This window comes from Dromiciops gliroides, chromosome 1 (genome assembly GCF_019393635.1).
Source record: "Dromiciops gliroides isolate mDroGli1 chromosome 1, mDroGli1.pri, whole genome shotgun sequence".
NCBI classification, from domain to species: domain Eukaryota; kingdom Metazoa; phylum Chordata; class Mammalia; order Microbiotheria; family Microbiotheriidae; genus Dromiciops; species Dromiciops gliroides.
The window spans coordinates 80,109,722-80,121,467 of NC_057861.1; the positions used below are offsets into that span (position 1 = coordinate 80,109,722).

Below are 11,746 nucleotides of genomic sequence, written 5' to 3' on the forward strand. Positions count from 1 at the left end.
TTTAGCAACTCTTATGAGATGGTTCGTTAAGTGCTGTATAATGCAAGTTAAAGGCCTGACCTCCAAGAACTTAAAAACCTTAGAAAAGATGCTTTAAACTGGATTCTCTGCTCTCCCAGATGCTCCTTTTTCTTTTTTTACTACATTAGCTGGTTTATTCTTTGGAATGTGCTCTTGAGCATGAATTCTCTGATGCTTGATAAGCTGTGTGCTCCGAATAAAAGCTTTTCCGCATTCACTACATTTATAAGGCTTTTCTCCAGAATGAGTTCTCTGATGTTGAACAAAGCCAGACCACCCTCTAAAGGCTTTTCCACATTTGTTACATACATAGGGCTTTTCTCCAGTATGAATTCTCTGATGATTTATAACACCTGAGCTACGACTGAAGGTTTTTCCACACTCATGACATATATAGGGCTTCTCTCCAGTATGAATTCTCTGATGTTTAATAACATCAGAGCTGTGACTAAATGTTTTTCCACATTCCTTACATTGATATGGTTTCTCTCCAGTATGAATTCTCTCATGTTCTATAAGTAATGAAAACTGATTAAAAGATCTGCCACAATGATTACATTCATAGGGCTTTTCTCCAGTATGAATTCTCTGATGTCGAATAAGGTTTGAGCTCTGGCTAAAAGCTTTTCCACATTCACTGCATTGATAGGGCTTCTCTCCATTATGAATTCTTTGATGTCTAATAACATGTGAGCTATGAATGAAAGTTTTCCCACAATCATTACATTCATAGGGTTTTTCCCCAGTATGAATTCGCTGGTGTTTGGTAACATCTGAGCTCTGGCTAAAGAATTTTCCACATTCCTTACATTCATAAGGCTTCTCTCCAGTGTGAAGTCTCAAGTGTTTAATAATACCTGACTGAAATTTGAAGCTTTTACCACATGCTTCACATTTGTGGGGTCTCTCTCCTTTATGACTTTCCTGAAGTCCAATGTTTGAGCTCAGATGAAAGCTTCTTTTATAGTCTTTATGTTCATGGCTTATTTTTCCTCCAGGAGTTATTTTGTAAATGATAGTTCTACAAAGGGCCTCTTTCTGCCTTTCTAAACTGTCCTGCATTTCAGAAACTTCTGTAAACTTCTGTCCCTGAGAAGCTTCACTTAGGAATTTTTCCCATATTATTCCATGTGACTTTCTGTCTTCCATAATGTTTTGCTTTGATACAGCCTCCTCTTTCTTATTAAAAGTTTTACAATCTGAAATGAGAAACAGAAAATAGAATCAGACTGCTAGAGGGCAGAAATTGAAACTCATTTTAAGAGAAGTCCTTATTTCTCAGAGTCTCCCTCTCCATCCCTTTCCTACATTGCCAGAATTCATAGAAATAGATAGGGTCATATCATTCCTCTGCTTAAAAATCTTTAGTGACTCCTTTCTGCCTGCTAAGTAAAGTTTAAGCTCCTTTGATATTCAAAACCCTCTAAAATCCGGTACAACTCTGCTTTTCTAGTCTTGTTTTATTTTACCACTCTCCATGCCCTCCATACTCCAGCCAGACTGAAAGATTCTTGGGCCCCTTACTATATATATATATATATATATATATATATATATATATATATACTGTGCTCTCCCACTTCCCTGCCCTGGCTCAAGCTATTCCCTTTGCCTGGAATACCTTCCTTCCCCATTTTTGCTGGCTGCACCCCTACCCATCCTTTAAAGCCTAATTTTTAAATGGTACCTCTCTAAGAAAGCTTTCACTTTTAATAAAAAGCCTTTCCCTGTGGGCCTCATGAAGCACTTTTTTTTGAGCATCAGTACAATACCAATCACATAATATCATGTATTATAGTTACATGTAGGTCCTTTATCCTCCTACTACTCTGTAAACTCCTTGAGTTATGGGATAGTATCTTATTTGAACTCTATCTCTCCAATATCTAAGACAGGGTTTGTACAGTAGGCACATAATACATGTTTATTAGTTGACTAGAGTTGGACTAGACCATCTCTTAAGATCCCTTCCAAATAACTGAAATTGTTGGAGAGAATTCCAGAAAAGAGTGTAAAATGAACACACAGAATAAGGAAAACATACTTAAGAGAGTAAGAAGGCTGGTCAAGAATATGAAGGTGGTAAAAGAGATACTAAAGATTGAGATATTGGGAGTGCTTCCTGACCTCTGCCTCAGGACTTATTTAAGATAACTTAGAAGACACTGTACTCCACACTTACTATCTGTGTGATCCTGTACAAGTCACATAGCTTCTTTGAGACTCAGTTTCCTCCTTTATGCAAATATTGATAATACTGACAACCTCTATCCCACATTGAAAGAAAGGCACATTAATGCAGAAATAGGATTAATGTTATTATGTGTATATATGTGTGTGTGTATATATATATATATGTATAGAGATATATAGATATAACCTATATCAGATTACCTGCTGTCTAGGGGAGGGAGGAGGGAGGGGTGGGAGGGAGAAAAATCTGAAATTGTAAAGCATGTATAAACAAAAGTTGAGAACTATCTTTACATGTAATGGAAAAAATAAAATACCTCATACATTTAAAAAAAAAAAAGAAAGAAAGGCACCTTTCAACCTTAAAGAACTATGGAAATGAGTTATATAATAATGGAAATATGAGTTATAATAAAAGTTATTTTGTTATAATTATATATTGTTATTTATAATTATTTTTATTATAATATTTCTGTAGTACTTTAAGGGTTATAAACTATAATCAAGCAAACATTTATTAAGTACCTTTCATGTATCAGTCAGTGTTCTAGATGCTGGACATAACAAAATAGTCCCTCCCTTTAAGAAATTCACACACTATTGGGAAAACAACACCTAGCTATATGAGTAAAGCTTTAATCACTTAAAACTGCACAACTTTGGGGATACATTGTACATACAAAGTAAATAAAAGATGTGACAAAACTAATGTAACCAAGATTATAAGGAAAGCAGAAAACTGGGAAAGAATTATTGTAACATATCTTTGATAAAGGCTTCATTTCTCAAATATATAGAGAACTGAGTCAATTTTATAAAAAAAAAAGTCATTCTCCAATTATAAATGGTCAAAAGGTATAAACAGGCAGTTTTCAGACACAAGAAATCAAGGCTATCTATTCATATGAAAAAATGTTCTAGATCACAACTGATCAGAGAAATGCAAATTAAAACAACTCAGGTATCACCTCACACCTATCAGAGTGGCAAATATAACAAAAATGGAAAATACCCTTTTTTGGAGATGTCTTTGGGGTATAAACCTAGCAGTGGTATTGCTGGATCAAAATGCCCTTTGGGCATAATTCCAGATTACTCTCCAGAATGGATGGATCTTTTCATAACTCTACCAACAGTGGTTTAGTGTCTCAGCTTTCCCACATCCCTTCCAACCAATATTTTCCATTTTTGTTGATCAGTAGTGATCTAGAGCATTTTTTCATTTTTATAAGTTTGCAAAGCATTTTATGTACATTCTATAATAGATTCAGTACAATCCAACAAGCATTTATATTATGTGCCTACTATGTATGAGATACTGTGCTGGGGATGGGAATACAAAACCAAGAAGAAGACTGATACCTGCCCTGAAGGATCTTCTGTCCTACTGGGAGAATATAACATGTAAACAGATAATTATATACATGATAATTTGAAAAGGAAGAGAGCATACAACTAAGGATAATAGGAAAAGCTTCCTTTGGGAGGTGGCACTTGACCTAAATTGTGAGACATATTTGAGAAAGAAGTACATTCTGGACATGGCACTGGGGATAGATTTTGAAAAGGCCATGTCCAGAATGTAATTCTTTTTAAACTGTAAGGTACTTCATAAAAGTGACATACATATGACTATGTTCTCCAGGCATCGTATATGTTTCAAGTGTGTCTCATCCTCACCTTGATGTTTAACTGCTCGGCTAGTGCCAAAAAAAGTTCTGTCCAGTCCGTGGGGATCCATATCTAAAGTGAATATTCTACTGCCATTAATTCCCCATTCCCCATTCCCCCAGTGTTTACAGAGGGAACAGTGCACCAACTCAGGCACCTATTAACACAGGAACATGGCAGGATGAGTCCCCAAACAACTGGGAACAAATCTGCCCCTCTAACCTGGGATATTTTGGAATGGTACCCTCTGCTGGAAAGATATTGCAGGAAAGCTCCGCCATGAGGAGAAAGCATGTAATTTAGAGACCATGTGACTTTAACGTCCGGAAGGTAACTGGTGTCTGGAGGTTACATCTATAGAACCACCTGTGGGACTTGTCAATCAGAGCTACCAGCCAATTAGCTTGGAGGGTGTGTGTGTGTGTGTGTGTGTGTGTGTGTGTGTGTGTGTGTGTGTGTGTGTATGGCCCTGTTTCCTGTTGGAGAGGAGGGAGGAGCAGAACCTCGGCTTGGCTGGAGCAGAGATACTGGCTCCCTTAGATAGATGAAGGAATCTTGGCCTCTTTCTCTCTGATCACTAGATTCTAATGCACCTTAATAAATGCTTAAAATTCTAAACTTGCTAAAGCTTCTAATTTAAGGTGACCACTCATTAGATTTTTAGACATTCTAGCTGGAATTATAGCACCTTACAAACCCCGGTGATTCAGGCTCCTGGGCAGAAGCATCTTTTTCTTACTACTTTTCCTTGTACTCTCAGACCCATCCAGGTTAATCCAATGACTTGACTCTTTCTTCCTCTGCCATTCCTTGTCCACTGCAGTTAGGTGGCATAATGGATAAAGTGCTGAGCTCCAGAGCTTCCTGAAGCTGATTCCAATTTTCATAAAATCCTGAGTTTATTAAATGTGACCCCAGACACTTACTGGCCCAGTCACTTTAGCTCTCCTAGCCTCAGTTTCCTCAACTGAAGCAAATGGATAATATCAGCATCTACCTTTCAGGGAGATATTTATAAAGCGACTAGCACAGTGCTTAGTACATAGCAGACACTCCATTCCCCTCACTGTGCCCTCTGAAACTCCTGCTAAGTTAAAAACAGACTTTTTTTCTTCCACAGAATCCTTCTTTTCAGACTCTTTCCATCTTCTTTTGCTTGCAGAAATACAGCTTTCTCCAAAAGAGTCTCTATTCTTGGTTACCTTCTCCACAGCCAGTTGCCCCTTCCTTTTGTCCCCTTCCCTCCACTGGGCCAGGAAACTAGGCATAGCCCTGCTCCCCACTGCTACCATCACTCACAAGTGTCTTCTTCCACTTAGGTTCACTGCTATCTGTCCACACAATATGGCACAGAGCCTTGCTGCTTTCTGAAGGAGCTCAGCACCTAGCTCAGTCTTTCCAACCGGTCTCATCATACATCAGAACATCACTAGACATATTCATGTACCCCTACCCTAACCTAAACGTACATCAACTTCCCTCAATTCTAGTCATACTCTTCCCCTACTTTGTACCTGTGATTTCTTAAATTCAATTAAAAGACTTTGTATTTAGTCCTGTTAAATTCATCTTGAGCATCCCTCTGGAGGCCTCCTTCCATTATTAACTATTTGGGAGCCCAGTCTTTCCATTTCAGAATCATCTAAATAAAATAAGAGGTCTTTAGCTTATCCATAAAAATAAGATGAGACTGTCAGCTGCTTAGCTCAAGTCTTGTTAAACTCCATCTAGAGCATTCCTCTGATCTACTTGCCTAATAACCATGTCACAAAAGGAACTGACATAGTTGGACAGGATCTGTCCTTGACGAAGCCTTGTGAAGAGCATTTCCCTTTCTATATGGTGGGACCTCCCATATAGTGAGGCCCGGCCTAGTGGAACAGAGATTACATCTGGGAATAGGGAAATTAAAAGGCTGACAGGTCATGAAGGCTCACTGGGAATAGGGGAAAGAGACAAAGTATGGAATCTGAGAGAAGATACATAGAGTTTCAGGGCTATACCATGATCATAGAGGTGAAGCAAAGCCTGGTGGTGCTGAAGTCCAGACTGTGTCCCAGGTGAGAAGCTGAGAGGAGGTGCAATGGGAGGTGACTCATGCTCTGGCCCCACTGCTGCCATCTCACCTGACAAACATTCCTGTTGCTGGGCACAGAGGGAACCTGAAGAAAATGAAGATTATAGTATAGTGAGGAGAAAACTCAAAGGACTACTCTGGTAAAGAGTAATGCCCCAAAGTGCTCCCCAACCACCTCAAAGCTCAGAAATAGCTGTAACAGCCCACACCCAGTAAAAAGAACCAGCATCTCATTTAATCCTTGAAGGTAGAAGGAATTAATACAAAGAAGGGGACCCTGACTGATAACTACAAATCAAGACCTATTAAAGTTGTTCTATTTAACTTCTTGCATTCAAAGTTATAAACATGTATGGTTTTTTGTGGGGGTTTTTTTGTGTGTGTGAGGCCAATTGGGGTTAAGTGACTTGCCCAGGGTCACACAGCTAGTAAGTGTTAAGTGTCTGAGGCTGGATTTGAACTCAGGTCCTCCTGAATCCAGGGCCAGTGCTCTATCCACTGTGCCACCTAGCTGCCCCTAACATGTATGTTTAATACTTCAAGATTCTAGAATTTGCAAGTGTGTGCTCCCTCCTCATCTTAGCAGACAGTTTCACGAACTGCTGTTACCAACTAGTTAAGCCCCCCCAGGTAGGGAGGAAGTGCCAGAGCTTGTGCTTCACTGACTTAGCCTCGAGCCTTCAACATTTCCTCCTGTGCCACAATGACACATCAGAGAAAGGCTTTAATGGTGGAGATGCCTAATAATGGTACACATTTCATTGTAAGATCCAAGTCACCTCAGCCTTTCATCTCCATAAAAACAACAAAGCAAACCATTCCACTGTTAGCTCTAATTCTTAGGAAATTTTTTCCTCATATTGAGTCACAATCTGCCTCCCTACGAATTTCACTCCTTGCTCCTAATTCTCCTTCCTGGGAATAAGTTCAGCAAGCTGAAGCCTTCCTCCACATGACTGATGGCTCTTCAGACAGTTGAAGACAGTGATCATATGGCTCTTAAACCCTTTTTTCCAGACTTAAGTATTTCAGTTCTTTTAACTAATTTTCGTGACAATCTTCACAGTTCTTGCCATCCTGGCTGCCATCTTCTGGATTTATTCCAAATAGTTTAATATCCTTCCTAAAATGTGATGCCCAAAAGTGGATATAAATCCTCTAGAAGAGCTCTAATCAGGGGAAAATAAACATTCCACCCTGTCTATTATGCATCTATTTATTCAGCCTTAGATCCTATTCATTTTGGGGGCAGCAATCCATACTGCTAATATTTAGTTTGTAGCCTACTAAAAACCCCAAGTCTTTTTTCACATGAATGTATTTGCAATCATACCACATCTATCCTGTACTTAATTCAGTTCACATCTTGAAACACAGAACAAGACTTTTACATTTATCCCACTAAATTTCATTCTACATTCAACTGTCCTACCCTGTCAAGTTTGAGTTTTTTTATACCAATTCTGTCATCCAACAGAATAGCTATTTTTCCCAGTTTCCCATCACCTGGAAATTAGGTAAGCATGGGTTTTTTTCTCTAATTTATTGATAAAAGTCTTGAAACTGGGAAAAGGGCAGAGTTCCAAAGCTCTCCACTAGAGATTCCCTTCAGTATCACTCTTTGGATCTGGTCATCAACCAGTTACAAATCCATCTAAATGTACTATCATCTAGCCCACATCTACCCATCTTAGCCACAAGAACATCATGAGAGAGTCAAATGTCTTGCTGAAATCCACATATATTTATTATTTCTATCCTTACTAAGAATTCACAAACCACTACTTTAATAAGATTCTTGAATTTTACCAGGAACATATATCAAGCTGACTTCCCTATAGTTTGAAAAAACCACCTTCTTTTGAAAATTGAGATGTCAGTCAAATCTCTGATTTTGTAATGTGTCTCCCATTTGCCACAATTCCTCAAAAATTTCTAATGGCTGCTGGTCACATTGGCAGTTCTTTAACTATTCTAGGATGTCTTTCACCTGGGTCTGGTGACAAGACTCATTGGGGACATTGGTGTGTTTTCTTCTCCCTCGATTATCCTAGTTTCAGTTTCTTGGTAACTACATATTACTATGGACTAAGCTAGAGTCAATAGGTCAGTCAGTCAATAAACATTAAGCACCTACTATGTGTCAGGCACTGTACTAAGTGTTAGGATACAAAGAAAGGTAAAAGACAGTATATGCTCTCAAGGAGCTCAGTCTAATGAGGGACATAACATGTAAACAACTACCTACAAACAAGATATAGATAGAGATCTCTCTATCTATCCACACACAAACACACAGTATAAATTGGAGATAAAGACGAAAGGAAAAGAACTAGAATTAAGGGGCATTAGGAAAGGCTTCTTGTAGAACATGGGATTTTAGCTGGGACTTGGAAGAATACCAGAAGGCAGAGAGTTCTATAGAACTTTGGATTCCCTACAGCACCTTGCACACTGTAGGTTCTCCTAAAACACTGGCTAAAGTTAATGATTTCAATGACAAACCTCAGCCCTAGCCATCAAAGATGATTCTGGCCTGGGACCCTTGGAAATCTATTTAGAGAGGGAGTGGAAGAGCTCAGAAATTTGATTTTTTAAAAAAATTTGCTGAGTATCCAGTACCTGGCAGATTGAAGAAGATGGAAGGGGCAGGGAGAAGAGCCAGAAGTGAATATTTATTTATTTATGTATTTATTTATTTTTGGTGAGGCAATTGGGGTTAAGTGACTTGCCCAAGGTCACATAGCTAGTGTTAAGTGAGTGTCTGAGGCTGGCTTTGAACTCAGGTCTTCCTGACTCCAGGGTCAGTGCTCTATCCACTGTGCCACCTAGCTGCCGAAAACTTTTATATTTCAAAAGCATTTAAGCAAGAAATAAAGCATTAAGATTTGTGACTGAAACCACCGATTTTAGCCGGGGTACCTATAGAAGACCTACAGTGGTACTGTAGTGCTAGAGGAATAAAAAGAATTTAGAAAATAACCAAGTTCTTCCCTGGAGATTTCACAGTCTATTACAAGACATATATATATATATATATATATATATATATATATATAAACAATTTATTTTTATAGAAATACTTTTTAACAAAATGCTCTTCTGCAACTCCAAGAGATAGGTAAATGAGGTTTCCTATACCTACTTTACTAATTAAGGAAACTGAGATTTAGAAAGTTTAAGTGACTGCCTAGCCCAAGATCACACTGACTAAGCACTTGCAACTAGGCTTCAGGAACCTGGAATAGTGCAAAGGGAACTCAATTTGGGGTCGGAGGACCTAGTCTTGTTTCCCTTACTTCCTGGGCCCCTCCTCAATTGCTTGTGTGTGTGTACGTACATACATATATATTTTGTATTTTGCTTTCCTCATTAGAATAAGCTCCTTGAGAGTTAGCACCTTGTTTTTGCGTTTCTTTGTACAATCAGTAATTAGCACAGTGCCGGGCACCACTTAATACTTAATGACTGATTTTAGGGAAATAACTTACTGGGTCCAAATTTCTTCATCTGTAAAATGAAAAGGTTCATTCAACTAGATCAGTGTTGTCAAACTCAGAAACTGATTCCTCATGGATGCTTATTGATTTAGAAAATCACAAATTAACTTTATCTATGTTGCATTGTATTTTCATTTATTTTGTTAAACATCTCCCAATAACACTTTAATCTGGTTCATTCCCACTCCACCCCATTCTGGAGTAAATCTGACACCTCTGGACCAGACTATCTCTAAAGTGACTTCCACCTTTAAAGCTATGATTCGATCTCCATAGGTTCTTTCCATACACAAAGTACAATGCCATCACATAGAGGGTAACTAATAAATATTTGTCGACAATATTTGTTAAATGAATAACTGAAATAATTCCTTTGAACGAAGTTCTGCATTTACCATTCAGTGATTCTTACAACCACCAACCACAGAGGAAGCAAAGCAAGGCATACCATTCCCTATTTGGCCTGTAATCAGAAAGATGGCTGTTGGAATCTTCCCTCAGACACTTACTAGCTGTGTGACCTTGGGCAAGTCACTTAACCCCTCTTTGCCTCAGTTTCTTCTATAAAATGAGGATAATAACTGCACCTACCTCCCAGGGTTGATGAGAAGGTCAAGTGAGATATTATTTGTAAAGTGCTTAGCACTTAGTAGGCACTATACACTTGCTCATTACCTTGTCCCTTCCCTATTTGGCCTAAAAGACAAAGTAGGATGCAGTGTAAAGAGAACCGAATATGGAGTCAAAGGCCTTGGGTTCAAATCCTCGTAACTACATAACATTGGGCAACTCATTTAAATGCTCCCAATTTTCCTCACCAGCAAAATGGTGAGATGTTGCTAAAGGCAGTCCCTGCTAGCTTTAAATGTGTTTCTGAAGTTGGTGGCCCGGAAAGAAGGGGCTCTGTCGAGACTAAACTAGGAGTTTCTGGCAGCACGCTCAAGTCCAAGGTTCTTTCCACTGCCCAGGGGCTATCCAGACCCCATACTTACTTCGGTCCTTCCAGAATCTGTGACCTCTTAGGTATGAGATGCAACCCCCTGAGGTGGCTCACTCTTCTAGAGCGGCTGTGGCCGAAAAAGACCCACTGAGGTGCCTAAGGCAGGTCCACCCCAGCGGGACACCCACTTCTACACAGCAAGGAGACAGGTACATTTTAGTGGGGGTAGTTGCATCAATATCGATCGGTCCGTCAACCAGCATTTAGGAGGCCCCGACGGTGTGCCGGGCGCTGTGCAGGGCAGGGTCAGGGAGGGAGGCCTGGCAGTGCCCGCCTCGGCCTCCTCGGGGCGGGAGCTACCCCTCTCCTCCCCGCAGGGCCCAGGAGAGAGGGCCGGAACTGTGGGAGATGGGTCGCAGCGCGAGGGCGGGCGGCCTCGGCCCCGCGGGCGCAGGAGAAGTCCGGCTCCCCGCCTTGCCCCACCCCTCCCTCAGACGGCGGGAGGAGGGATGTTGGGGACCTCGAAGGCCAGGTCCGAAACGCGGACAGCTTCCCCACGAGGTCCCGAGGGCCAAGCTGCCAGTCGGGCCTGGCCGGAAGTACAGGGGGGGAGGAGCCGCCTCCTAGACCACCGAACCACAAGCCGCCATTACTTCCCACAGATAACATCCGGGATTACTCTAGGAATCGTGGATGACTTCTCTCTATGATCAGGGGGCATTCATTTACGAGGGAGCAAAAAACCACTTCGCATTTTGGTGGAGGGGTTTCTTTTGGCTCCTTTCTCTTACTCTCTTACTGGTCATGTATGTGGATGTGTGTATGTATGCACATAAACATATATTTACATGTACACACACATTTTTCCGATGTGTCTGTCTCTTCATGATCTCCATTTGGCTTCTTGGGTTTGCCATTTCCTTCTCCAACTCAGTTTTCAGATGAGGAAAATGAGGCAAACAAGGTTAAGTGACTTGCCCAGGATCACACGGCTAGGAAGTGTCTGAGGCCAGATTTGAATTCAGGAAGATGAGCCTTACAGTAGGACACTGGGTTGAGGGGGATGAAAATAAGGGAATAGGCACTAGGAGACAGAAGAGAGGGTTTGAGTAATGACAAGCCAGGGATTCAGAATCACTTGGATGGAGAAGGCATAACAAGGTAGGAATTTGTTAATCATTAACAAATGAGTTCAGGTGAACGATGTTTATATGTCAGTAGGGGTTTGGCCACAGAACCCTTTCAGGGTATTAGGAAATTCAGTTGGGAGGACCAATGGATTTATTTATTTTTCTTGCAGGGAGGCCAGACCAGGAGATAGGCAGAGGCATCTCAACCTATGAA

At 40.4% G+C, this 11,746-nt stretch overlaps 1 protein-coding gene across 1 annotated transcript; it reads right to left on the reverse strand.

Annotated features, from left to right (window-relative positions):
- On the reverse strand, positions 1-10,996 carry LOC122736813 (zinc finger protein 3-like). Its single transcript, XM_043979218.1, has 3 exons — positions 10,455-10,996; positions 5,889-6,047; positions 1-1,220 (listed from the first exon to the last, which is right to left on the reverse strand). Exons 2-3 carry the CDS (start codon positions 6,004-6,006, stop codon positions 94-96), a joined length of 1,245 nt encoding a protein of 414 aa, XP_043835153.1. The 5' UTR covers positions 6,007-6,047; positions 10,455-10,996; the 3' UTR covers positions 1-93.
- Positions 10,997-11,746: the final 750 nt, after the last annotated feature.

Bases quoted from the DNA above. Each gene is read 5' to 3' on its own strand.
- LOC122736813 (XM_043979218.1), bottom strand. From the start codon at position 6,006: ATGGCAGCAGTGGGGCCAGAGCATGAGTCACCTCCCATTGCACCTCCT. The intron at 1,221-5,888 runs GTATAGCCCTGA...TTCTCATTTCAG, and splicing joins GCTTCACCTCTATGATCATG to ATTGTAAAACTTTTAATAAG.